The sequence below is a fragment of the Dryobates pubescens genome, chromosome Z (genome assembly GCF_014839835.1).
Source record: "Dryobates pubescens isolate bDryPub1 chromosome Z, bDryPub1.pri, whole genome shotgun sequence".
Classification (NCBI taxonomy): Eukaryota; Metazoa; Chordata; class Aves; order Piciformes; family Picidae; genus Dryobates; species Dryobates pubescens.
This window is the reverse complement of record NC_071657.1, coordinates 85,383,776-85,411,360: the sequence shown is the minus strand read 5'-3', so window position 1 is coordinate 85,411,360 and position 27,585 is coordinate 85,383,776. Positions and strand designations below refer to the sequence as shown.

At 49.7% G+C, this 27,585-nt stretch overlaps 1 protein-coding gene across 1 annotated transcript; it reads left to right on the top strand.

The window, feature by feature from the left end:
* NOL6 (nucleolar protein 6) lies at positions 1-27,397 on the top strand. The gene is made up of 26 exons (XM_054177807.1): positions 1-357; positions 495-710; positions 1,147-1,263; positions 1,500-1,679; positions 2,288-2,456; positions 3,180-3,314; positions 3,460-3,623; positions 4,077-4,197; positions 4,533-4,591; positions 4,736-4,837; positions 5,305-5,420; positions 5,816-5,993; positions 6,423-6,545; positions 6,705-6,853; positions 7,573-7,648; positions 9,313-9,453; positions 9,713-9,830; positions 10,031-10,185; positions 10,414-10,577; positions 10,982-11,134; positions 12,252-12,349; positions 14,349-14,473; positions 14,634-14,723; positions 15,813-16,010; positions 25,920-26,021; positions 27,230-27,397. The coding sequence occupies exons 1-26, from the start codon at positions 1-3 to the stop codon at positions 27,377-27,379; spliced, it is 3,756 nt and encodes a 1,251-aa protein (XP_054033782.1). The 3' UTR covers positions 27,380-27,397.
* Positions 27,398-27,585: the final 188 nt, after the last annotated feature.

Genomic DNA, 27,585 nt, shown 5'->3' with positions numbered 1-27,585 from the left:
ATGTTCCCAGCCAGGACCAACAGGCCTGAAGTTTCCGTGTGGCTGCTCAGTCATAAGTCTGTGCGGCCTGTGGCAGAACGGGACATCTTAGCGGGACGATCCTGGGTCCGTGCCCGAGACAGACCCGAGGGGCAGCGAGTCCGCCACGGGCCACCCTGCCGCCCCACCGCTCCGCGGAGCGCAGCCCGCGTTGCCGTCAAGTACCTGCAATTGCTGCAAAACGCAGAGCTCGCAGCACGACCTGCCGCAAAGCGAGGTAGCACGGCGCCACCAGCAGCGTGCTCAAGGCAGCGCCGCTCCCTGGGCGGGGCGTTGGTTCGCGCAGCCAATAGGGAGAGGGGCCCTGTGGCCGGCAGTGTGCGTGGTGCTGCACGTGGTAGCGAGGCCTGCGCGCGCGTGTGCGGTGGCGGCCATGGCGGTAAGGGGGATGGGGTCCGGGGCTGGGGTGAGGATTGCGGGGCTCTATATCGAGTCATGCTCTTTTCCTCTCGCAGGGCTCTCTGGAGGCGACGGAGACGGAGGAACAGGGTCGGGACCCTCCCGCCAGGGATGCAGCGCGGGGCAGAAAGCGGCCCTCTCCGGCTGGGGCCGGAGCCCTGCAGCCGGTGAAGCTGAGCCGGGCCGAGCTCTACAAACCGCCGACCAGCGAGGAGCTTAGCCAGCTGAAGGAGACGGAGGATCTCTTCCACTCCAGCTTACTCCGCTTGCAGGTCAGCTGGGAGGCCCGTCGGACCTCTCTGAGAGCGAATTTGGGGTGAAGGGTGAGGGAGTGGAGTTGGGAGAGGGGGAAGCCTCGGGGTCGTCTCCTGCATCTGATACTAAGTCGTGCAAAAATGCTTTCTGAGAGCTAAGCATGTGTGCATCATACCAGTCGTTTTATTACTGGTCCTGACATCGAAGTTGGTGGGATAGAGTCGATTGCTGTCTAGCACTTCCCAGGAGATGGCAGGAGGCTGTGCTATCCTTCTGCCCATGGGCTAACTGGACTCCTAGTTCCAGGCAGAGTTTGTCGAGAGGCACAGGTGTGGTTTTACTTCATCTGTTGCCCTCCTTACCAGGCTTATGGTTGGTGTTGGAGGCTGAGTTAAAGGAATAGAACAGTTCTAGTGTGGCAGCTGGTTTTGATGGTTTCCATTCTCCCTACAGATAGAAGAACTTCTGAAGGAGGTGACATTGAAGGAGACAAAGAAGAAGATGATTGATGCCTTCCTTTATGAAATTAACAGCCTACTGAGTGCCATCCCAGAGACCCCAGAAACTGAGGTGTGGATGGAGGAGGTGGCAAGAGGAAAGAGCCTGTGGATGGAGCAGACTTTTCTGTTGCTCTGCAAGCAGAGGTCCTGATGGACTGTCCCCCTTAGGGACTGAAAAAACATTAGTTTGCTTTGTCTTGGAGGGGAAGGAGAATGTCCTCTGTCTTTAATCCCTGGGTGCAGGTGCCTGCAGCTGTTGTTGCTGTTGGTTGTGCTGAGTGTTCTGCTTGTCCTGTCTGTTTCCAGCTCACTGACCAGGCCTGGCTCCCCAACGGTGTGAAGGTCCCGTTCCTGCAGGTACCTTTCAACGTGAAGGGGAGGTTCCGCTTTGTGCCGCCAACCGAGCTGAAGGTGGTGGGCAGCTACCTGCTGGGCACCTGCATTAAGCCGGAGATAAATGTGGATGTGGTGGTGACCATGCCAAGGGTGAGTCTGGCCATGTCTGCTTCTCTAGACTGCAGGCACCTCTGCATGATCCTTTCCTTAGTGAGTTTACAGAATATGGATGGGCAGTGTGATGACTCCCATGAGGAGCTGGAGAGTGCAGTCTCACTGCTTGCTCTATCAGAGCTTGTAGCTGCTTTGATTTTAGCTGCTCATGAGGATCTTTTTCTCTCTTTGCTTGTGATGAGCCTCTTTCACGTTGCCAGGCAGATAGCTGTTGTCCAGAGTTGTACCCATTGCCCTTCTGCCCATGCTGCCAAGACTGTGTAACAGGAAAAGGAATGTTGGCAGGCTATTAACCCTCTAGAGGTCCTTCCTACTGCTGCCCAGACTTCTTCCAACAGGGTCTGAGATGATGTGACGCCATGCTTGATTCCATGGCTATACTCTGTCTCCTATGATCCTAGACCCTGGTGAGCCAGCATTGAGGTGGTGCCCCAGGTCAAACTGGAGCTTCTTGTGGCTGTAGCAGCATGGCTGAGATAAGGCTACCTTGTGGGGCAAGAGAGAATGATGGGTGGTGTAGCGCCTCAGACTGAACCAGGTTCTGCAGACTGGTGAGGTAGAATTGTCTTGTCTTCTCTTTCCAGGAAATTTTCCAGGACAAAGATAACTTGAATCAGCGCTACCACCGTAAGAGAGCTCTATACCTGGCCCACATTGCCCATCACTTCTCCAAGGAGAAGCTCTTCGGGAGTGTGAAGTTTGCCTACATGCACAGCAACCACCTCAAGCCCATCCTTCTCCTGAGGCCTCAAGGTAGCCCTTGAGCCTGCTTTGTTGGGGAGTGTGAGTGGGTGTTGGGTCGTGGTGGGTTCACACCATGCAACAGGCCCTGTGGAGAGGGGTCAGGCTGGGGCTGTTGTCACAACTGCTGATACATTTTTGAGGTTTGATGCTTCCAGTTGTCCTCTCCTTCCACACACACCCTAGTCTTGAAGGTCTCTTCCCCTCCCAGCTCACCTCTGTGTCTTAGCTGCACTTCTCAGCCTTGGCCTTGCTGGTTGGCCTATCCTATAGGTGCATTGAGGACTATAGCACACACTACAAATGTCTGCCTACCAGTGCCCTTCCTGCTTTCCCCTCATGTTTTTGATTTGCCCAGGTAGCTATGCGCAGCCTGGCTCTTCTCTGAGGTGAAGTGAGGTGTATGTAGGCTGCTGGGTACTGCATGTTTATGCCAACCCCTTGGAATAGAGGGTTTGAGGTTAGGACAGAGAGTAGCATGCAAGGCCAGGGTGGAGAGTAGGGTGCTGGGGTACTAGACTGGCAAGTAGGATGAAGATGGTGTTTGGACATAAGCAGTGTGTCCTCAGGGTTATCATTGGTGTGGGATTGTGGTCACTGTTTTGAGATGATTTGTGCTGCTGCTGAGCGTTGCTGGGAAGGAGCTTTTTCCTTTCCCAAGCTGAGGGCGATCACTGTTCTGAGTTAGTCTCTGGCATCTCTTCTTTCTGCTCATCATCCCCCTGATTCTTACAGGCAAGGATGAGAAAATGGTCACTGTCCGAATCCATGCCTGTCCTGCTCCAGATCTCTTCAAACCCAGCCGCTTCTATCCCAGCAAGAATAATATCCGGACAGCCTGGTTCATGGAGCAGAGTACTTCCAAAGAAGGTAGGGGCTAAGGCTGGGGGAACACAAGGCTGCTCAGTTCAGTCAGAGACTACACCTAGTGCCCAGAGCGGGGGTTTGCTGCAGCACTTTTTGCTGAACAGGACGTTCATGGTTGCATCCAATGTGCTACTGTTTCCACACACAGGAACCACTGAGCCCCCTACTCCACACTACAACAACTCCATCCTCTGTGACACAGTGCTTTTGTCACACTTGCACTTCTTGTCTAGTGCAGCCACTGACTTCCCAGGCATGAAGGATGGCCTGGCCCTTCTCAAAGTTTGGTTGAACCAGCGGCAACTTGGCAAGGTATGTCCTGTGTTGGAGTCAGGCTGGCTATGCTCTCTTGGCTGACCTGCCTGTGTCATGTTTTTCCTTCCTAAGGGTAGAGCAGTGGTGGTTTATTCCTGATAGATAGCGTCATGGGTTTATGATGTGCTAGATTTCAAGGAGCTCTATCCTACCCTGTGGGCTGGAAGGAGTGTGTACCAGATGATTGTGCTTTAAGATCCCTATAATGATGTAACACATTTATTCAGGGATTTTAGGAGAACTCATCCTGTTTCCCAAGAGCTTTGAGGTGTTGCCTTTCTGCAGGGAGATCCGTATATCTGCTTGTTGTACGGGGCTTTGCATTAGTGTTTTCCTGGTGGGCTTGGTGCCTGCCCTGCTAGTGATGACAGAGACCAGAAGCAGTTGTGTGGGGCATTGGGTGCTCACGGTGCCTTGAGCTGTTGTTAACTCAGACCACTGTTTTCACAGGGTTTGGGGTGCTTCAGCGGGTTCTTGGTCTCTATGCTGGTTGCCTACCTGCTGATGAAACGCAAGATTGTGAAGATGATGAGTGGGTACCAGGTGCTGAGGAGTACCTTGCAGTTCCTGGGTGAGTTTCCTTGGGGTCTCTGAGCAGAGGAAGGCTAGTGTCAGCAGAATCTCTGCACAAAGCCTGAACACAGTGAGGAGGTCTTGGGGCTTTTTTCTCTCTGATGCTAAGAACCTGTGGGTGGGATGGGCAGGAGGGAGTTGAGGCAGCAGAGCAGGGGTGGATGTGAGCAGCTTGCAGAGGTGTTGGGTCCTATTACAAGATAGAGGCCAGCATTGCATTGCAGTACTGTTAATGGTGTGAGATCAGAGTGGTGTTGCACATAGCTATACCAGTATCACCAGCGGGGTAAGTGTGGGTGCTGGTGTGACTTGTTGTCTCCTGTCTGCCCACAGCCACCACTGACCTGAGTGTGACGGGGATCAGCCTAGCAAAGGACGTGGACACCTCTCTGGTAAACAGCCTCTGGAGGAGCTTGTGCCTGTGTCTGAATGTGCTGCCACTGCTGCCTGGGCAGAGATGTGCCTCTTACAGGGATGTGATGCACATTGGTGTCTGTGCATTGCAGCAGCACTGAGAACTTTATTTGCTCTTTCAGCCTGCCCTCGATGACTTCCACCAAGCATTTGAAGTAGTCTTTGTGGATCCCTCTGGGCTGGTGAACCTTTGTGCTGATATGACTGCCAGTGCATACCACCAGGTACTGAGCAGGCTGTCTTAGGAGTGAGCTGAGGCAGGCAGAGTTGGATATCTTGCAGGAAGACAGTGGACATGGGGAGGTGTTTTTTACATGCATCTTCAGCTCTGAGGCTTAGTGAATTTTAAGAGTTGGTTGTGTTGATGCCTTACTTATCTTCCTTGAATGGTGGCTAAAACTTGTTTTCATCTTTGTGGGCATCTTTGGGTGAAGCTAAGCATCTGTTTAGCAGAAATAACTTCTTTGGAGCAGAAAAAAAGCCCACCTTGATGGCAGGGATATCGGAGGGACTGTCTGACCACTCATGACAGCTGTTGGTGACTTGGCTTCATGCTGAGGACAAAGGCTGTCTGGGATCAGGGTCTGCTGGTGACCATGTGTCTGTGGCTGTTAGGGGAAATTGGGTGATCATTACTGGATGGATTTACTTTTCTATTCATGCTCTTGCTATGTCCTGTCTCCTCGCTCAGGTCCAGTTCGAAGCCAAGCGTTCCATGGAGATTTTAGATGATCGGATGGTGGATGGCTTTCAGGTGCTGCTCATGACTGCAAAGCCCATGCTCAGAGCCTTTGATCATGTCTTCCAGTGAGTCTTGCCGTGTTACTGTGGTAGTGCTGAGCAGCCTATTGAGGGGAGTGGGCTACTTCTGGCTTTGGACTAGGGTGGATTTGGACCTGCCTGATTGAAGGTGATGTGATCTGAGATAGAAGCTGGTGTGCTTTTTGCATTTTGGCCATTCAGCTTTTATTGTCTAGAGAGCCTCCCAGAAAAATACTGCTATGGCCTTTAGGAATGATGGCTGACCCAATGACCAGAATCTCCTGTGGTGCATCCTGAGATGCCAAAACGCAGTATTCCTTCTTGCAGTCCATGTCTTGGGCCAGGAGCGTCAGTTCCCCATCTCATTTGTCTTTTAGCTTTTCTCTCTCAAAGGATTTGGTATCAGAGGTGGATGACCAGTTTCTCTTCTTCATCTGTAGCCTGAAGCATGTCTCCAAGCTGCAGGGTGCCTGCAAGAAGATGCAGCTGCTGAATGAGCTGATGGATCGGGGTGGGAACTATGTGGCTGCAGCCCTTCCCTTCATTGTCTCGCTGCTGGTCCGTGGGCTGGCTGGGAGAGCACTGCTTGTGGCCCACTCATTGCCTCAGACCCCTGAGGTAATGCTGCTCTGCATTGACACTGCATCATGGGGTCTTGTGTGTCTGTTGTGGCACTGTTGGACATGGGGAGGGGATCTTTGCTGAGGGAAAAGACAGACCTATCCCCTTTGTGGGAAATACAGGACCAGAAGCCCTGCACTGCAGTGTGAGATGCAGCTGGGATGCTTGGTCTGGGCAGAAGTCCTGGTCCAGTTATTGGGCAGGGTAAAGACAAGTGTGGTGTCCTTTTGTTTTTTGTTTGGTTGTGTTTTTGTGTGTGTTTGTTTCTTTTCGCTGGGGAGGCCTATTAAATGGGACTTTCTTTGTGGTCATGCAAGCACCCAGGAGCACATAGCAGGATGTTCATCTAGTAGTCCAGTATCGCAGCAGCTGCTGCTCCAGTAACCTCATCTCTCCTTGAGCTCTATGTTCCTCTTTTTTGTGCAGTGGTCAATTGATGCTGAGCCCCCAAGACACAAGGATGTTGGGCCTCTGATGTTTGGGCTGCTATTTGTCCCTGAGTTTGCTGCCAGTGCACTGGAGAAGGGACCACAGGCTGATAACCCTGAGGTGAGGGGAGTGCTGCTTGTGCTGAGTAGGGTAGAGCAGTGGTGGTGCCATCTGTGGTTCCAGATGGCTGTGGGGCTGGCTGACAGTCACAGAAATGTTTCATCTGGCCCTGCTGGTGTCCCATGTCCTTGTCTTGTCTTGGTCTATGTCCCGCTGCAGGCCTCAGACTTCCGGACCTTCTGGGGGGAGAAATCGGAGCTGCGGCGGTTCCAGGACGGCAGCATCTGTGAGGCAGTGGTGTGGGAGGCCAACACTATCTGCCAGAAACGCCTCATTCCTGAGCAGATCATCAAGCACCTACTGAAGCTGTAAGTCATGCCAAGCAATAGGGGGGGGGACCTGCAGCTGAGGGGAGTCAATGCCACTGGCTTGTCATGTCCCTGGTAACATCATTGTTAGTTTTGTGCTTTGGGGGATGTTGTAGGTCTTTTTATGGCTTTGTGAACGCTGGAGATCATTTCTGTCATGGTCCTAGCGCTGCAAGCTGCTTCCAAAGAGAAGGTGGGGAGGGCAAGCACGTGGTTCTGTAGCTGATGATAATGCTAAGGGTAAGGAGGCAGCACTATCCTGCCTTTATGTGTTGATGGGATTTTGTGACACTCGTTGGCAGAGCCAGAAAGAGAAGCAATCTGGACCTTCTAGGATGTTTCATGAAATCATCTGAGACCCTCCAGTGGCTCATAATGCTGAGTCTCCCTAAGGCACTGGAAAGCCTCACTATAGCTGTTTATGCATTCTGCCAAAAATGAGACTTTCTTGTACAGAATAGAGGGTTGTCTTGGACTCTTTATCTCCCTTAGAGGAGGGGTCTTGTGAGGAAAGGCTGCATGTGGGCAGCTTTGAATCCTGTGAACCTTCCTGAGTTGCTTGGCTGCTTTTAGCATGGGAGGAACATATACAAAGATTGATCTCATGGAGAGATTCCTTATCTTTGGACTGACACTTGCCTGTGGATGCAGCCTGCAGTGCCAGGTTGCACAGGCTGGCATGCCTTAACTCTAACGTTCTGTTGTCTTCCTCCACCAAGCCATGCAGACATTCCCGAATCTTCCATCTGCTATGCTGGAGCCCTGCTGGAGTCAGTGATCAGGACTGGGCAAGAGGTATGGTTTCTCCCCCAGTGCAGCTGTGGCCTTCTTGAGGAAGGGCAATATGGGGAGGACTATAGGGAGGTCGTTTTAGCTGTGTGGCTCTGAAATAGCTGGGTGGTTCCCAAGAGAAGGTAGAGAGTGTGAAGAAAAATCCTGCCTGCAGGTGCTTACATGGGCAGTATGGTGCTCTCCTTGGATTTGCCAAGGCACCTCCTGCCTCCTGCTCCTCTGCCTGCACCCTTCAGGTTCTGCATCCTTTGAGTATGGGTATGGGCAGGACACTTCTGTGGCTTCATCCCATAGGTCCAGCTAGGAAATTCAGGAGGAGCTTTCCTGCATGGCCCTAAGTGCTATGTAATGCCTACCAAGCCCCATTTAAGTGCTCCATCTGAATGTGCAGCTGAAAGAAACAAACTGCTTTGAGACAGAAAAGGTCTCATAATCTTGGAATCTGGGAAATGTCCTTCTGCCTACTCCTGCTGTTCAGCTTGTGAAATGAAAGTCTGGAGATGAGCCTCCTTGGTAAAACCAGCTTTTTGGATGGAGTAGAAAATAGTTTCTTGTTTTTAGGAATGAAGGGGAAGAAATATCATAAGAGTCTTCTGTGCCAGGAACAGTTGTGGTATGGTTAGAGGTGCGTGTCAGATTTGGGATGAGATGCTAGTTTGTACAGCCTGTTGTGTGCTGAGGCAGTAAAATCTGTAGGCAGTTGCCCTGCAAGCTAGCCTGGGGTCGTCAGGGCTGATAAACCTGGAGCCTTCTGGAGTTCTGTTCTTGCCAGTGCTCAAGGAATAAAGGAGAAACTTACCATCTTGTGTAGGGTCGGCGATAGGGGTGTCTGTCTCTGCTCCTCCAGCTCTTTGTCTGCATGCAGTCTGGGAAGCCTGTGGTGGCAGGGCAGGGGACAGTGGGACATGGTGCAGCCGGCTCTATAGACCGGCAGGATGGGGGCTTGTCATTCGTGGCACACCCCGCAGGGGGCGCTGCGGTTCTGCCGTAAAGCCTGCACTGGCTGGATGTGTGGGGCTCAATTCAGCTGCGTCTGAGCTGAGTGGTTTGGCATCAGTGATGTCTCCACCTTGTTCAAGCTCCTGCTGTGCTTCGGAGAGATGGAAAGCATCAAGGGCAGCAGCAATTCTCCCTCTGGTGCTTTTCATCTGCCCACTGCAGGGCTTCAGCAATGCTCTGCAGATTTTCTCATTGCTCTTGCTGTGCTTCACAGCTCTGCCTTAGCTATGGGTGTAGTCTGTGCAATTTTTTGTTACCTGCTGCCTCTTAGCATTACAGTAACTTGCAGAGAGGCAGTAGCAGGAGCTCTTACCTTGCCAGTTTGTGATTTGTATTCCCAAACAGCTCTTAGCTTCTCCTTTCCTAGGGAGAATGCTGGCAGTAACTCTTGGTGCTGCCTTAGTGTCTTGCACAGGAAAGAATTTCACTTGCCACTTCAAATGCAGCCTCTAGGATGCATATGGGGGCTGGGGAGCCACAGACAGGCTCATCCTTGGCTTCCTTCTCTCTCACCTCCCTGTTTTGCTGAGTGCTCTTGCCAGAAGCTGATCCCTGGTGTGGCAGTGCTGGCTCCTTGAAGTTTGGCTGTGATGCCAGCCTGAGAGAGGTGAGGTGGGTGCCCATGCAAGAACAGGAGACGTGGACAGAGAGGCTCCTTGTGTTTGCAGGCATCTGGGACTGGTGAGGAGGCCATGGTCAGCGTTGTCTGCTCCTACGATGACCTGAGCCGCAAGCTTTGGAACCTGAAGGGACTGCCACTGACGGTGACTGCAGTGCAGGGTGTCCATCCAGCCCTCCGATACACTGATGTGAGTGGCCTGGCCATGGCCTGGGCATGGGGGTTGGCAAGAAGTTGGGGGGTGCCCTAGGGTGAGGAGGGACAGAATGAATTAGTCTTTCTGCTGTTGTGGCTCCTGGGAGCTGTCTGGGTGATGTGGTGCCTCTTTTCTGTTCTGTTCTCCATGCTGGAAGGCTTTGCTGGGGAGGGGGTTGTGGGGTGAGGGGGTGAGCTGTGCCCTGGGGTTTCTGTTCCTTGTTCTCAGTCTCCAGATAACTGTTCTCTCCCAGGTCTTCCCTCCCATTCCCATGAAGCCCATTTATTCCTCCCATACCCGAATGAGGACCAAGCGCTTGTTGCTTCCCTCAGAGGAGAAGCCCTGCCCAGCCTACATAGCTCCTTTGAAGAGTAAGTGGGATGTGATTTGTTGGGGGGAAGTGGAGGCAGGCAGTGATGCTGGTGCTGTTACTGCTGTGCTTATGTGCTGCAGGTGGGAGTAGAGTCTTAGCCCCTGCTCACTTGTTCTAACCTCTAGTCCTAGCCACCTCCATCCAACACCTCATTTCTGTGTGGGACTCACTGGCCTCCTCCTGTCTCTTGGTCCCCAGTTGTCTGCCACATGGAAGGCAGTGGCCAGTGGCCACAGGACAAGGAAGCCATCAAGCGCATCAAGGCAGCTTTCCACCTCCAGCTGGCTGAGCTTCTCCAGCAGCAGCATCAGCTGGTTTGCAGACCTGCAGTCACCCACACTGATGTGTACAAGGTAGGGGGCTGATAAGGCCCTTCCCTGGACCTGATTTGTTACCGAGAAGATGGGAAGGGAACTGCGGCCGTGGTCTAACTGGAAAAAGCCAGAACAGGGATAGTGGGCCTAGGAAGGAGTATGGTGAGCCTGCCAGGATGGTACTGTTTTGTCCCTGACATGCTATGTAGCATACCAGCTTGTTTTTGTTACTACTAAACCTAACTTTACCTTCTGTTTCCATCTCAGGATGGCTATGTTTTCCGTCTGCAAGTAGCCTACCACCGGGAGCCACTGATTTTGAAGGAAGTGGTCACCCCAGAAGGGATGCTGAAGTACCAGGACACAGAGGAATCTCGGCTGCTGGAGCTGGAGACGTTGCATCTGCCCTACCTAACCAGTTCACTGCATGGGTAGGTGAGGTGGGGGGTACTTTTAGGGAAGGCAAGGACGTGGCCTGTATGAGAAAGCCAGTGTGGAGGTGTCCTCAGACACATTGGAGAGCAGTAGTGCAGAGAGGAGCTCAGAATAGGAAGTGGCCATTTAGCCCACATTGTGAGAGGCTCTGCAGGAGGATAGAGGGACAAATGTCAGTGGGGGGCAACACCACTTGTCCCTGTTGTCATAGCCAAAGTCACTGGTATGGGGAGAGAGGAACATCTGTCCCCAAAGTCTCAGCACCCACTGAGTGCCCAGTGCTAGTGATGCTGTGCATGTGTTCCTGGCATATTTTTGCCCCTTTCTTACCAAATGTCAAAAGGCCTTTTTGGGTCCTGGGATGTGTGGGTTGAGCTGTGAGTTGTCTCCTTCCTTGCAGGCTTCAGCAGCAGCACCCAGTCTTTGGTAGCACTTGCCGGCTGGCCAAGCGCTGGGTCAGTGCCCAGCTACTGAGTGACGACATCTCTGAGGAGTGTGTGGATCTCCTTGTGGCATTTCTCTTTCTCCACCCAGCCCCTTTCATTCCACCCAGGTAAGGATGAGGAGCTCAGGCAGGCCTGATGGGGATTTAGTGCTTTTTTCCTTATCTGGGATGGACAAAGGATGGGATGCTGCTAGGACAGGAGGTGCTGGAAAGGTGCACAGCAGGGCCTTTGTGCCAAAACAGTCCCAAGCCTTCTTGAGAGTGGCTGGCCAGAGGAGATGGAGATGCTTCTTCTGCCCTGTGCTGCTGAAAGAGGGGAGGTGTGGGGGAGAAGGTCAGGATGGGAGCAAGTGGCCTCTGCATGCTGGTGGCACATCTACAGGGTGCCTTGTGTCTTGGTGGTACCCCTTGTCCTGGAGGTGATGGGCAGGAGAAGCAGAGGCAAAAGCTGTGTTGAGGCTACTAACACACTTGGGCTCCTGGGTTTCCCCAGGAGTGTTGTTATGCTGGTGCTTTTAGCTGCAATCTTCTTGGGGTGGACTCTAAAGGGAAGAGCCAGGTGTTGGCCACTGAAAGCTGAAAGGAGTAGCATGTTCATACGTAACCCTGTGAGGCCATCTACTGGGCTCTGGCAGGTGGATGGGGATACAGAGCAGGAGGAGTGAATTGAAGTTAAAGGAAGTAGCTTTGCTCTTTGTGAAGCTGAAAAGTTACTCTGCCATGCACTCGGTATCTGATTTCCTTCTCCAAAGTAACAGCCTGACACCTAGAATGCTCTCCTGTATACTAAAATACCCTGCTAGGGAGATGCCCATCTTCTAGCTGTCTAGCTTTGCATGTTTGTTGCGTTGCAGGGTTAAGAGGCACAGCTGGGACTTGGGTGGTGGTGTTCAGACCTGCACTGGAAGCAGGAGCAGCCCTCTCTCCACCTCTTCCTTGCCCCGACCCTGGCAGTATGGAGACTGGGTGGGGAGAGCCTCATGAGCTGGGGGCAGTGTTTTGCTTCCTGCTGGTTTCATTTACTTGGGGAGGGAAGAGCAAGGGGAAAGACTTTCTGCAGAGATCCAGAGAAGTTTGTCTCTTGCGTGTCCTGGACTTCTCCTACCACAGACACCCCTTCTTGGGCTGCATACGTTCTGGGCATCACTAAGTCACCCCTGAGCCCAGTCTCTTTTGCTGCCTGGGAAGCAAACGCCAGTGTTGAACTCCTTGATCTTGCCTGCAGCTCTCCTCAGGTGGGGCTTCTGCGCTTCCTCGACTTGCTAGCAACCTTTGACTGGAAAAACAACCCTCTGATCGTCAACCTCAATGCTGGTCTTACAGGTGAGCTGTTGGTACACAGGAGAACTGTGGTGTGAGGGTCTTGGAGCCCTCCTTGGTCAGTACTGGGCTCCGTGGGTCTTGTGGGTCTTGCCAGGAGCAAGGAAATACTCCACTCCCTTACTCCTGTCCTGCCATTCTTTCTTTGTTTAATCCATATCTGAAGCCAAACTATAGCAGTTGCTCTATCACCTGATGACCCCTCCACAGCACAGACGTGGGTTAGGAAAAGACAGGGAGACTCAAGGGTTGAAGTAAAGATTAAACAATAGATCTAATACCAATATGAAGTTCTACTCAGTCCTGAAGAGGTACAGCAGTCACAGTAAAATGGGAAACAGTCCTCCCCAGCTCTCCTCAGCAAGCTTTGACCTTTAATATGGAGTGTGACATTTATGATACTGGATACACCTGTGAGCCAGCTCAGGTTGGCTCCCCTGGCTGCCTCAAAACTGCTAATGGCCTGCAGCCATGGCTAGCTTATTATTCTGTTCCAGCAAAACCAGGACACATTTTTAAATTGACTTCAGGGTGGGTTGTGGTGTGGGATTTTTTTTTTTTCTCTGCCTACCTTTGAAGAGGTGGATCTTGGTGATGCTGTTCTGCTGTCTCACTGAAAACTGATGAGCCTGAGTGGTATTGGATATAGTGGTGTCTTTGAAGCCCTCTGCTCCTTTGTAGTCCCACTGAGCCACTCGTATCATAGTCATTAAGGTTAGAAAATAACTTTAAGATCATTGAGTCCAGCTACCATGACCACTAAACTATATCCTGAAGTGCCACATCTACACTCTGCTTGAACACCTCCAGGGTGGTGATTCCCACCTCCCAGGGCAGTCTGTTCCAGTGCCTCACCACTCTCTTAGTAGAGATGTTTTTCCTGATCACCAATCTAAACCTTCCCAGGCACAGCTTAAGACCATTTCCTCTTGTCCTGTTGCTAGTTACCTGAACTCAGTACAACCTCTTTTCAGGTAGTTGTAGAGAGCAGTAAGATCTCTCCTTAGCCTTCTCCAGACTAAATAACCCCAGCTTTGTCAGATGCTCCTTCTATGGTGCCCTTCCAAACCCCTCACCAGCCTAATTTCTCTTCTCTGGACACACTCTTAAGACCTCAATTTCTTTCCTATGCTCTGCCATCCAGATCTGAACACAGTACTCATGGTGAAGATCTGATAGTCTCCAATTTCAGAACTTGCAAGGGAAAAGGGTTGCAGTCCTCCAGGTTTTACTACCTCCTGAGCCTTGAGAATTTTGTAGAATCATAGAATGCACTGGCTTGGGAGGGACTTTTAGAAGTCATCAGGTCTAAACCACCTGCAGTAAGCAGGGACATCAACTGGATCAGGTAACTCCAAGCCCCATCAAGCCTGACTTGAATGTCACCAGGGCTGGGGCCTCCACCATCTCCGTGGACAACTTGTTCCAGTGTTCCACCACCCTCATAGTAAAGAACTTCTTCCTAATGTCCATTCTAAATATGTCCTCTTCTAGTTTAAAACTACTGACCCTTGTTCTACATGCCTTTGTAAACAGTCTCTCCCCAGTTTTCTTGTAGACCCCCTTCAGACTCCCTGTCCCCCAAACTTCTCAAGGCTGAACAACCCCAGCTCTCTGAGCCTGCCTTTGTAGAAGCTTTGTCTCCTTCGATCATTTTTGTGGCCCTGTTCTAGACCCGCTCCATTAGGGCTATGTCCTTGTGTTGAGGGCCCCAGAGTTGGACACAGTACTCCATGTGATGTCTCACCAGAGCAGAATAGAGTGGCAGAATCCCCTCTCTTGATCTGCTTGCCCAGCATTCTGCGGGCAGATGCTGAGGGAAATGTGAGAGTAGAGCATCTCAAGGTGATGGAGCTCTGATTGTACATGGACTGTGGGATCAGTGGGTGGGAGAGGATAAAGCCCGTTGTAGTGCACTTTCATGGGCTGCAATATGTGGGTGAGAAGTCTGGAGGGTTGTGGATGGGGCAGAGCACCTCACTTGTCTGCCTGCCCTCTCCAGATGCTGACTGCACAGAGATCAAGCACAAGTTTGTGGCTGCACGCTCACGCCTCCCTGTCATGTTCATTGCCACACCCAAAGACCGGTGGAGCTCCATGTGGACCCAAGAGCGACCCTCAGCACAGGTGAGCTGGGCCTTCTGTCCTTGCCCCATGACAGCTGCTGACTTGGAGCAATTCCTTGGTCCCAGTGCTGGAGCGAACTCTGATGGCTCCATGAGTGAGCTGGGTCCCTGCTGCATCCAGGACTGCTGAGTTTCACTGTCTGGTGTCCTTACTTCCTCAGATCCTGCAGCGTCTCCTTGTGCTGGCCTCGGAGTCTCTCCGTACCCTGGAGGAGCAGCTCACGGACCCACTCAACAGCCATGATGTGAAGGTAACCTGCTGGGGCACCAGCACAAGGTTTTTTCAGGCTCTGGGGAAGCACACTGGTCTTGGGGATGATAGCTGGTATATGTTAGTACATGCTGTCACCCTGTGTGGTTGACCATGGATGAAGGACAGAGCATGGAGACTGGTTGCCCTGCTCTCCTATCCTGCTTCTGGGGGATCCAGCTCTGCATAGTAGCTTGGGGTAGGAAGGAGAAGCCTTTCCAGTGCAGCTTGGAGTTGCCTCTTATTCCGTGTATCTAGGAGTGTTCCATGTTTAGATTTTTCTTCTTTGCTTTGCATTTGAGTCACTTGGTGACAATTCCTGCTCCCATGCAGGTGCACACATGGGTTAGTGAGCTCTCTTTCTCTGCTCCCAGGGTGGTTGCAATAATCTATGGTCTTGGTCAGGTGGATAGAGAAGAGGGGTCTGCATGGACCATATCTGGAACTCAGTGCCTGTTGCTGATACTCTTCATGTGTATTCTCCCCAGCCTGGCTATAAACTAGTTCCTAGCAGTGGGTTTCTGCCAGTGCCAAGTTGGGCAGTGTCCCATGCCTTGGATCATGTCTCTGCATCATTTATTCCATGAAAATATACACATAGTTTTAAGGTTTTTTTCCATGTTAATACAGCTACATCTATAGTGTCAGATCCTCCCTGTACAGCTCCTGTCCAGTAATAGGGCTTGTTCTCACCATCTATCTGCTTAATTTAAAGATGCTGCTGTACTATGGGACAAATCATGTTGCACTGATAGGACCATCCTGTTATTACGCAGCTCCTTGTGTACCCCAAGTGTTGTTAAGCTCCCATTAGCTTCTTGACTATTCTTTGTTTTGGGACTCTGGCACATGTGGTGCAGTTACCAGTCTCAGTTCACCTTCTGTCTCTTGACTGCTATTGCTGTGCATTCAGGTGAGTTCCTGGGATCTGTGGTCAGGACTGTAGAGGAGCACCTTGGTCCTGTGGAGAGTTCTTCTCCAGCAACAGACCTGAGTCCTGGGGAAAGCAGGAAGAGGTGGCCCAGGGACAGAAAATACTCTTCCCACTAAACTTTGTGAAAAATAGTGATTGTGTCTTTTCTCTGTGCAGATGGTCTTCCGCCCTCCTTTGGATTTCTATGATGTCCTAATCCATCTGAATCCAAACCAGATTCCTCGACAGCTGGAGAGTGTGGACCGGCCATTAAAGTTGTTTTCCCGGGGCATGGTGAAGAACAGTGCTGCTGTGAATATCCTCTTCCCTGTGGTGGATTATGACCCTGTACAGTGCTACCTCCAGGAGTTGAGGGTAAGCATGGCCCACTGGGGAGATGGCTTCTGCCATCCAGGTTGTCTGCCAGTGCAAGACCATCTTTGTGTTTTGTGTGCGATGGTCACTCTCTGTATGCATCTGAAATCACGTCTTCTGCCGAAGACTTGATGAATGCTCCTCCTATTCCATGGAAGTGGGAATGCTGCTGATGTGAGAATGACTTCAGCTACAAAGCATCAGGAGGTTTTGCTGAAGAATATTCTATTTCAGGGTTGAAGTATCTTCCAGCTGTTTGTCTCTAGTCAGTTAATTGACTTTTTGTGGCTCCTTGTACCAACTGGGGTGCACGATGAATGGTGTTATATATATTTTCAGGAGGGATGAACAGGAATCTGTGGTATGGTTGACCTCCTGTTAGGGCAATGGCTGCTTGAGCTATGGAAGTTAAATACTGGCCATAGGATGGCCAGTATTTCTCTGTGTCTGCATGCGTGATGGTGGAGGAATTTGGTAATGTGGGTGTATGGAGAACATCAGTATCCAAAATCATCAACCCCCTTCTCTTCTGACATGTGGCTGTGTCAAATGCTCAGAAAGCTGGGGAGATAAGCAAGATACTGAGTGGTAGCAGAGATCCACACTGGAGCTGGAGAGCCAATGCTTTGGTAGATAGCGTTGCCTCTGTGGCTCTTTCCAGCTTCATGTGTGGTAGCTCAGTTAAATGTTGGCATGCAGAGAGGTGGGGCTGTGATGACCTTTTTGACAAAACCTGGTTTGTCTTCCAAGTGCCAGCATCCCTTAAGCATAAGTGCTGTGAGCAGTGTCAGAAGTAGGAGTTGTATGGTGGCTTTGGCAGGAAGGGTGCTGTGGAGGGCTCCAGCCCCATTCCCCACTCAGGGGAGAGCCAGCGGAGTGGGATGACATTAGAGCTGGTTGCTCAGAGCCCAGTCCTATTGAATACCAACTGTCCCAAGGCATGAATTTTTCACGCCTCCCTGTCATGATGATTGGCAATCATTGCAAAAGAGATGTCTGAATTGAAACTCGGGTTTAGGCTGGAAGATACTGGGCCCTTGCAGTTTAAGCTCCTCTTTTACCTCAGGTAGCTTAGGACATAGGCAAAGAAGACTTGCAGTTCTCTAACGTTTGCTTCCCCTGGGTACAGCCTTATTACCTCCTAAGCTGCCTGCCAGCTGTACTGCATTATGACCTGTGCCCATGGGAATCTGTTGTAGCTTTAATAGAGCTGCCAGGTTTACCAAGGTGCTCAGTCCTTCTGTCACCCACAGCAGACTGGGACAGCCTTGAGGGGTGAGGAGGTGAGAGACAGGGATGCAGGCAAGGCTTGTTTAAACTGAGGAAAACCTTGAAATTGTCCTAGTTTCCTTGTAAGTACACTGCTGCTTTAGCTGGCAGGACAAGTCTCAAGGAGATTCCCAGTGCTCTTTCTTTTGAGAAGAAAGGTAGTTGAGAAGCAGGAGGTCCTGCAGGCACACTGTAAAGAGCAGTGTGAGATTTCTTGGGTACAAGATAAACAAGGATGAGGAGAAGCAGTACTCTTAAGACTTCTAAAAGGAAGCATGAAGCACAGTAACTTGAAAACATTCCTTATTTCACTCTCCTCATGTCTGAATCTGCAGAAGAATGTCAAGAGGGTTGGAAGGGACCCTCAAAGCTTATCTTGTCCAACTCCCCTTCAGTGAACAGGGACTTCAACAAGATCAGGTTGCTTGGAGCCCCATATATGGCTGTTTGAGCAGTCAGGAAGTTCATCAGGGTGTGTTGCAGTTTATAGATTTATTTGTGTGTGTGTGTACTTCTAGTCAAGTCAGTGTCAGCAAATGACTCTAGAAGTGAAAGGTGCAGAAACTTCCCTGGAGAGTAGCTTTCATTATCCTTCAAGCAATTATGACCTAATCAGTCTAGTCAGTAATGACATCCAAATGTCTAGATTTTTACTGCCTGTTTAGTACAGGTAATAATAGACTCAGAACAGGGTTTGGTTGGGTTACAAATTGCAGCTAGTCCTAAATCCAGTATACTAATATCCTAATGAAGAAACATGGATGTGAGCGAAGGTCACATTGCCTGGTTGGAAGCAGTGTTACATTCATTTGGTTTCTTTTGTTCTTTGACCCAGAGGTGCTCAGGAGGGAACTGGTCACAGGTTTCTCTGAAGAGCCAGGTATGGGATAGAGAGCCTGAACTCTGCTTCAGTAGCCCTGCCTGGGGGGCTTTTTCCCTTTTTGAAGGCTCTGAGATAAGTGTGGCTGTGTTCCCTTGTGGACATTGCATTGGAATTATCTTGCAGTACCAGTTCACTTGTCTGTTGTAGCTTCTAGATCAGAAGCAGGCAGACCTGAACAGGCTGCTGAATATCTCCTTCTGGGCAGGCATGTGTTTTTTCTCCTGGAAACATCAGACGCTGTTCATATCCTTCTGGAAGGCCTCAAAACCTGACTGCACTGTGGGGTCACCAGTAAGCAGTTGATGCTGAGCTTCAGTAGGAGCTACTCCCTCAAGAATCATCTGACTTTCTGTTTCAGTGGTCCAGTGTTGTTGCTTGGGCTAGGACCTCTGCACTGGCATTGTATGTTGACCTGGCTTTGGTTGGTAGCCTCTCCTGTCTTGTATTTCTTTTCTCTTGGCTTTTGCTGCACTAGGTAATGTTCAGCTCGTCCTCATCCTGCAGGCTGAGGTCCCTGAGGGATGATCAAAGGGCTGGGGAATGATCAGCAAGGATTTTATTCTGGAAAACAGTGTGGAGACAGCAGTGAATCTTTGGAAGAGGTTTTTGAATGAGAAGGCACTTGGACATAGAAGTGGTTGGCATTGACCCAGAGTGATTAATAGCACAGAATTGAGCCAAAAGGGTTGCAGCTGAGGCTGACAGTGCAGCTATGGTGGGTCTTTAGGAATGAAGGGACATCTGCCATGCAGCAGTGCTGTGTGATTTTGTTCTCTTCTATGGGCTGGAAAGAAACATCTGCCCTTTTCTGAGCTTCCCATGTGAAAAAGGGATTTAACTGCCTGGGTGTATTGAGTTTAGAGGGGCAGGATGTAGCATCTTCCCCAGTGTACTTGGCTCAGTAACCACGGGACCCACTTTTCTTCTGTCCAACCTGTTTGCTTTTGAGAGGTCTCTGTTCTTTTCAGATCTAAGGGAGGAGCACTCTGAAGATGAAGGTTTGCTGTGTGCCTGATCAGCAGAGAAAATGAAAAGAGGGGAAGTGTTGAGTCCTGACTGGTTTAATTTTGACTTCTCCAAGGAGATGTGCTGCAGGAGCTGGTCTGATTGAGTTGCTCAGATGCCTGGGAGGCTCTGGGTAGAAGTGAAAGGCTGGTCATGGGATTGAGGCAGGATATTCAATTTGAGGACAGATCTGATAGAAAAAGCCTGTTCTTGGAGTCTGTCCAGATTACAGGGCTTGTAGACAGAAGCTTTTGGCTGAAAGCAGGTGCCCAGTGTTCCACACAAAGGGCTTCCTTGGAGCTTCAGCTCGTCACCAGCCTCTGTGACACTTAAGGTCTTGAGCACCTCAGCAAGGAAACCTTGGGTTGGGTCCTTGGGATTCTCTAGCAAGGCTAAGTCAAGTGTCTGAAATGAGGCTTCCTGTGGGTCTCCACTGTGACTGCTAGTCTGTGTCATGGCAGTTGAACAGCTGAACAACTCCCAGATGTTTACTGGGGATGTGGTGTGGGAAGGCTTGCTTAGTGCAGCTTTTGTTCCAGCATGGCTTGGCTGTGCTTTGGACTGGAGACAATTGAGAGGCCACAAGACTTGTGTATATGCTTGCCATGCCATTGAGCTTACAAAGTCTAGATCTCCCTGAGGTGCAGGGAAAATCGGATGAAGGTGTCTGTGCCACATCCATCTACATGTCTGTAATGAATGTTAAAAGACCTAATGTTTCTTTCCAGGTCTGTGGTATCAGTAGGCCACTGCATGTAAAGTGCTCTCTTTCACTGGGATTTATCTGTCCCCGTAGCAAGCTGGGAAGGGAAAATTGGTAGGGGAGCTGTCCATTTTGTACATGAGTGATCTTTCCTGTGTGGATGAGCAAGGAAATACCTCCTCCTTTACTGTAAATAACCTTCCCCTCTTAAAACAGTATTTTGCTTTTTTTGGATTTTCAGACAAGAATTACCTGGAAGATTTACAGCCCTTGCACATTGCTGTACCGTGGGAAGAAGAATCTTGCTACTGCATGTTAGGAAGGAATTAATGACATGAAATATTCTACATCTTTTATGATATATAAGCTGTGGTTATGGGATGTACCTGGAACTGGTGTAGTCTTTTCAGGTTGGACTGCTCCCTTTTGTTTGACTGGCAGGGCCAACTCCTTCTGTGGCAACTACAGACAGGCAGAGACAAACTGAAAAAGCACTGTGGGGCCTTATAGTATGGAGGAAACCTTTCTGTCTGGAAAGAGCCACACAACTCTTGATGTAGTGCCCAAGGCTGGGAGCGAATGCATGTGTGTGTGTGCAGGTATGGGTACACACATGCCTGGAGAAGCATTGGCCCCTTGTGCTTCTTGGGTGAACTGACAGGGTGCCTGAAGCTGCATTTCTTTGTGATGGTTTTGCTTTTCCAGAGGTCCTGTAGGATTTGTCCTGTAGGAGGTGTCTGGAGACTCTGGTCTCGGCTGAATTGGTGTATTAATGGACAGGCTGTATTTACTAGTGCATCTAGCAGAACATAGGTGGCTTTTTCCATTTACTGCTGTCTCAAACCTCCAGGACAAGGATGTGTATGTGGAGACAGACAGAGAGTTGGGGTTGTTCAGTCTGGAGAAGGGAAGGCTCTGAGAAGATATTACTGTGGCCTTCCAGTGTCTTAAGAGGGCCTACAAGAAAGCTGGTGTGGGTCTTTTTAGGATGTCAGGTAGTGATAGGACTAGGGGAAATGGAGCAAAACTAGAAGTGAGTAGATTCAGATTGGATGTTAGGAAGTTCTTTAGCAGGGAGGTGGTAGAAGCCCTGTTTCTGGAGGTTGTAAAGGCCAGGCTGGATGGGGTTCTGAGTGACTTGATCTAGTGTGAGGTGTCCTTGTCTATGGCAGGGGTGTTGGAACTAGATGATCTTTGAGGTCCCTTGCAGCCCTGACAATTCTGTGATTTCTGTGGCTCTGCTGGGGTGGAAAAGTTTGGGTAGTTTGAAATACCTTTTATCATCTGTATCCCAAGACACAGCACCCATATTTCCTTTTGCTTTTAAAACCGCCCTGACATAGGGAAAAATCCCTGCCTGGTTTTCTCTACAGTGCTGCTTGCTCTGTTTGGGCATGAGGAAAACTAGTATCACAAACTCTGAGGATCAGGGCAGGTTGCAGTAGGATGGCATGGACCCTGAAGTATTAACAACAACCATAGTCACTTATTGGAAGCAGCTCTAATATGGATTTATACTGATCCCTTCCTGTGAATGCTTAAAATGTTCTAAGCACTGAGGAAATGTTAATTGATGTATTTGCCACTTGAACTGCTGTTGCACCAGGCAGAGCTGCTAGGGGTGGTTTGGGTGCAGAGACCTCCCCAAACCACTCCTCTTTTTCCAGCAGCTGTGATGCAATGAGCCTGATATCTAGGTATAAGTAACAGCAGTGAAAAACTGTGTGGAAAAATAGGCTAAAAAAACCCACCCCTAAACAACAACACTGTTGTTGTTTAACTAGCAATGAGCCACATGGCACAATCCACACTTCAGCCTGAGCTGCTTCATCAAAGAATTTTAGAGTGGTTTTACTTGGAGGGGACATTTAAAGGTCATCCAGTCCAATCCCCATGAAGTCAGCAGGGACATGTTCAACTAGAACAAGTTTCTCAGAGCCCTGTCCTGACCTTCTATGTTTCGCTGGATGGTGCACCTACCACCTCTTCAGGCAACCTGTGCTGGTGTTTCACCACCATTATTGTAGAAGTTTTCTTCCTTACCTAGTCTGAGTCTATACTCCTGTAGTTTAAAATCACTACCCTGTATCCTATTGCAGCAGGCCTTGCTAAAAACATTGTCCTGATGGGTTTTTTTTCCTAAGCCCCCTCTAAGGAAAGGCTGCTATAAGGTCTCCCCAGACCCTTCTCTTCTCCAGTGTGAACAACCCCAGCTCTCTCAGCCTTTGTTCATAGAGGAAGTGTTCCAGCCCTCTGATCATTTGTGTGGCCCTCCTCTGAACCTGCTTCAACAGGCTGATACCATCTTTGTCCTGAGGACTCCAAAGATTGACACAGTATTCCAGGTGGGGTCTCACCAGAGTGGAGTAGAGAGGCAGAATTGCCTACCTTGGCCCACTGGTCATGCTTCTTTTGGTGAAGCCCAGGATAAGGTTGTCTTCTGTGCTGTGAGTGCGCATTGTTTCATGTCCAACATTTCATCCACCAGTGCTGCCCAAATAGTTCTCTGCTGGGCTGCTCTCAATCAAATCATCCCCCAGCCTGTGCTGATACTGAGGATTGCTTCACCCCAGGTGCAGGACCTTGCACTAGGCCATATAGAACCTCATGAAGCTCACACAGGTGCACTTCTCAAACTTGTTCAGGTCCCTCTGGATATCATTTCTTCCCTCCAGTGTGCTGACTGCACTGTTCAGCTTGGTGTCATCTGTGAATTTGCTGAGGACGCACTTGATTGCACTGTGTCATTGCTGAAGATACTAAGCAGCGCTGGTCCTAGTACTGACCTCTAAGGGACACCACTCTTCACCAGTCCCCACCTGGACACTGAGCCATTGTTCACTACCTTCTGGATCTGACCATCCAACAAATTCTTTCACCATACAGTCCATCCATCGTATCTCTCCAAATTACAGAGGAGGATCTTGTGGGAGACAATACCAAAGGCTTTAACAGAAATCTGTGTAGATGACATCCATGTTTTCATTTGTCCACTGATGTAGTTACTCCATCATAGGAGGTCCCTGGGTTGGTCAGGTGGGTCATGCTGTTGGTAAAGCCATACTGGCTATTAGGAATCCCCTTCCTGTCCTCCATGTGCCTTAGCGTAGCTTCTAGGAGGATCGGTTCCATGATCTTCCCAGGCACAGAGGTGAGGCTGACAGGTTGGTAGTTCCCAGGGTCCCCCTTTCTACCCTTTTTAAAAATAGGTGTTATGATTCCCTTTTTCCAGTCACCAGGGACTTCACCTGAGTGCCAGGACTTTTCAAATGTCACAGAGTGGCTTGACAGCTGCATCAGGCATCTCACCTGTTACAGTGGTAGTATTTTTGGATTTTTAGGTGAGGGTATTGTTCCACTTGCTACCTTTCTCTGTACTTTCATTTGAACAATCTAGATGTCTCCTTACAGACCCAGTCTTCCTGGCACTGTGTACCTCTTCACTGGACAATGTGGCCACTCTGAATTGCAGTTCCCCTCTGGCTTTGCAAGATTGGAGTCAGCTGTAGGTTTTGCTGATGACTGGTGTCTTCCTCAGTGGAGAGAGCTTTCCCTGTGTCTTTAAAGCTGCATTGCAGCTGAAGATATGGCAGCTTGAGAAGGGACTAGGGGTTCAGTTATGTGGTTGGCCTTTTCTCTTAAGGTGTTTGCAGGTTCAGGCAAGCCCAGTGGCACTGGGCTTGGAGCATGGGATATGGAAAGGGAGGTGAACTCTTCGCTTTTACTACCCAAGCCGCTGTACAAACATAAGTGTGGTGACTAATTCACCAGACCCTTTTAATGCTGTAGTTTCCCAAGAGTTGAATGTGCCTCTCCACAGCTCAGTGAGGCCAGTCCAAAGCAGTGTCATATGGACTGGACTAGGAACAGAACAAGTGCAGAAGCTTGGTCTTTGCTGAGATTTTGAACTGGATGCTATCCTTTTAACATCTGCCCTCTGCTCCCTGCTGTCTGTATAAAAGGTGCTGGGTATCGGGCTAAAAGGTCTCTTTATTGGGAAATCAGGTGTGCCTGGGAGGGCTCCTTTCCTGCTAATGCTCCTCTGGCTCTTGCCCAGCAACACATATCTGTAATAACAAAAAACAACAAGAACAAAATCACTCCTTTCTTGCAGGGAGCATCGTGTTGCAGCTGAGACCTCACCCTGAAGAATAGTGGGACCTTTTCAAGTTCTCACATGCTTTGCTCCCCTTTGGTACAGAAAGCTGCACGTTGGTGGTCAGCGTGACCTGAGCTTTCTTGCCCTTCACTGAGCTTTCCCTCCCTCAGCTGTTTGCCTTTTGGCTAAAGGAGGAGTCTTCTGTGTTGACAGGGTTCTGAGTGTAACCTGCCACTTTGAGCAGGGAAATACTGGGATGGGTTGCCTCTTTCTCAATGTGTTTTCGGACTGTGGTTTTTCTACCCAGTTTGGCATGAGAATGCCTTCACCAGCCTTCTTCCTGTTGTTATGGTATTAATAACCTGTGAAGACCCCTTGAGGTGAGATGAGCTGGCAGGTCTGAGAGTCTTCCCAACTCGTTGGCCTGCTGGTGTTGCTCTCTGTGATACACAGGAGACCATACTCATGGCTTTGACGCTTGCAGACAACGCTACCCCTCCTTGCTTATCAGGTCTTTACTCTTAAAATGCCACTCCACCCAGTGGGATCACTGGTAATATCAATCCAATCCACCTTTTTCTCCTACTGCAATCCTGGTATGTCCATAAAAGACCTCTTCCAAGCTTGCCTTTGATGTTAAGGATTTATCTGTTTTTTATGCACAACCTCATGAAAACAGCATGACACAATGATGTCAGGAGAGACCTCTCTTTGTAAGAGCACAGCAGAGTTGCAGCTGGAGAAACTAAGGGGATGCAGGCTGGTTAGTGAGCAGAGAGTCTGCATTTTCTGCAGTAGGTTTTCCCAAAGCTGCTAAGGCCATGTGCAGAAACTTGTCCTGTATTGATGCTAGGGACTGTTTACTCAGCCTTGTAAATGTGTGCCATTGTCTGATGTTAATTTACTCCAAAATGAAGAGGTGGCAAGGGGCAGATTTTTGGCTGTCTTGATCAGCTGCTCTCAGGATGCATATCTCCAGGTATCAGCATGTTGGGTGCTCAGCCACAGGTAGACTGTTGGGTTCCAAAAGTTGCTTCCACACAGCATTGTTTACTTCTGTTGCAGTGCTCATCTTTTGCCTTCTTGAAGCGCTGGGAATCCAGCTTGCATGGACTTGGTAAAAAGCAAGACTGGATTTCAGTCAGCTTTTTATGCAAGATCTGTTTGAGCTCTGCTGCCTGGCGCAGCCAAAGGAGCTACACATTGACACAGCTGCTGAAACACAGGGACACTGAGGGGAGGCTTCTGCAGTGCCTCAAAGAGCTTTCCATCTCTTTGCACCTCACGCAACTTTGTTACTTAATTTCTGCTGTTACATTTCCTTTAGGATCCGGTGTGCTGACTGGTTTATTTGGGGGGCGATGTTGCAGAGCTGGAGATGCTCGCCTCCATTGAGTGGGGCTTGTGTTTTGCTGCCCTGTGTCAAGACATTGTGGCAGCATTGCCTGCTGGACAGGGACTGCCTCTTGCCATGTGATGCACTTGTGAAATCTTGGGTGTGGTTGTTGGACACTGGGGTAGGACAGCTTGGTAATGACAGATCCAGGTTATGGGGGATAATGCTGAGGAACACTCAGTGGGTTGACACCGAAGGGGTTGGGTGTACTAAGGGTGGCTGCTGATTTCTGGGTGCTCTTGCAGGTTTGTGGGAGGTGTTTGTCCATGTTTTTGCTCTTTGGGACATGAAGAGGTGGTCAGTGATGAGGTCTGTATGCAACACTTGGAGGCAGTGCACTGTCTCCATCAAAATTAGGGGGAATTAGGCAGGAGGGGACACCTAGGCCTTGTCCCTTGGCTTCAAGTTGCTTTCCTTCTTGGGAATCCACTGGAAGAGTTAGAGTTTTGGTCCTGGCTTGTGAGGAGCCTCTCTGTGTGTGTCTGTGCAAGGAGACTGAATCAGGGATGGACTCTGCCTCTGCAAGTCTGATGCAACCTATGTTTTCTATATAGGATGCCTTCAGTGATTTTGCCTTGTTCTTCTATGACAAGCATGGTGGAGAAGTGATTGCAGTTTTGTGGAAGCCCTTGAGCTTTCAGCCTCAGCCTTTTAAGGTGAGTTTTTGACTCTGCTTTAAGTTTGTTACCTCTGTTCTGAAAGCTTGGAGGGCTTTTTTCCCCTGCATTATAATTGCTTTGTCTAACTCTCGTCAGCCCTAAAGTGTTTTGGGAAGTGGAGCTCCAACCGCTGTCCCTTCTTTGAAAGGGTGAGGCCAAGACAGTGCCCCCAGTCATCAGCAGAGCTGAGAAAGGAACACGAGTCTCTGCACAAGCTGCAGCACCATAATTATGGGTCAAACCATGTACCACCTACTCTTCTTTGGTCGCCTTCTCTGAGGTGGACGATGCCTTGTTAGCCAAAGGCATTTGATGTGTACACCAGGCTGTCCCATTCTCTGATTTTGGGTTAGACACCCAAAGCCAAATCGACCTGGCAGAAGATGGAGGGGCAAATCTAGATTCACAGTGCCTGAGTCCTGTGAATGTATGGAGATATTTTCCAGCTACACCGTGCAGAATGGCAAGCTCTAGAGGGTGGTTAAGCTATGTATGAGGCACCCTGGAGTGACTCATGCTGCTTTCTATGAAGGAAAGACGCAAAGAAACCATTGACTCATGGCTCAGTGTTGGCAGCCCAGGCTCTTCTGCTGTCAGTCTGTGGGTGATTTATCTCCCCTCTCTTCATGGCCAGAGGGTATTGGCCATTGAGCCTAGCTGGGGTTGTGAAACCCAGCTATTCACAGTGGTGAAATGAGAAGAGATGCTTGCGTCTGAGCTGAGTGGCTTGATCAAACATGAGAGTTTGGATTTTTAACTCTGGTAGAGGCAGATACCTCTTCCCTTCTCTAGAGGTTTTGACACCCACCAAAGAGCAGAGCCCAGGCAGTTCTTACTCAACGTTGTGTTGTTTCTTTTTCATACTCTGTCTACTCTGCTTGCATAGTCTTTGCCATCCACTTTTACACTTTCCCCATCTCTATCATGCTCCCAGCCATTGCTTAGCTCTCTCCCTTGTGGTCTTTGGACTATGGCTCCAGGGTAAACCCTAAAAGAGGCTGGAAGGGCCAGTCTTGCACTTTGTTAGCTTGAATAATAAGCAGTGATGGTGTTGAGAAGTGAAGCTTAGAAAATTTGATGCAGTGGTGTAGCAGGGGTTGGATAGGATAAGGACAGCAAATAAGCTTCTCTTATTTGGGGTTTACAAAGGTTGCAAAGCAGCTCTGAGCAGGTCTTCCCATTTGCTCAATATTTGTGTCCTGCAGGTCTCCAGCATGAAAGGAAGAATGATGACAACTCTGAACAATGAACCAGTCTGCATTCCCAATGTGGAGGCAATTCTGGAAGACTTTGAGGTTTTGGGAGAAGGTCTGGTCAAAAGCGTGGAAGCTCGTACAGAGAAGTGGAGTATCTGAGGCCACTGAGACATGTCATGAGTGGCCTGTTCCTGAAGCAGTTTGTCTGTTCTGAGACCATTTTATAAATCAGTCCTAGGAAGGGCTTTCAACTTTTAAAATCCCAGAGTGTGTTTTACTCTATTTATCTTTATATGCCTGTTTTAGAAAAGCAATGGGACCTATTGTTGTGTTCAAAAAATATAAACAACTTTTTATTTTGAAGA

Excerpts from the sequence above, each read along its gene's own strand:
- NOL6 (XM_054177807.1), top strand. The coding sequence starts at position 1 with ATGTTCCCAGCCAGGACCAACAGGCCTGAAGTTTCCGTGTGGCTGCTC. Across the intron at positions 4,198-4,532 it reads GAGTACCTTGCAGTTCCTGG|CCACCACTGACCTGAGTGTG; the intron begins GTGAGTTTCCTT and ends GTCTGCCCACAG. Across the intron at positions 16,011-25,919 it reads GCTACCTCCAGGAGTTGAGG|GATGCCTTCAGTGATTTTGC; the intron begins GTAAGCATGGCC and ends TTTTCTATATAG.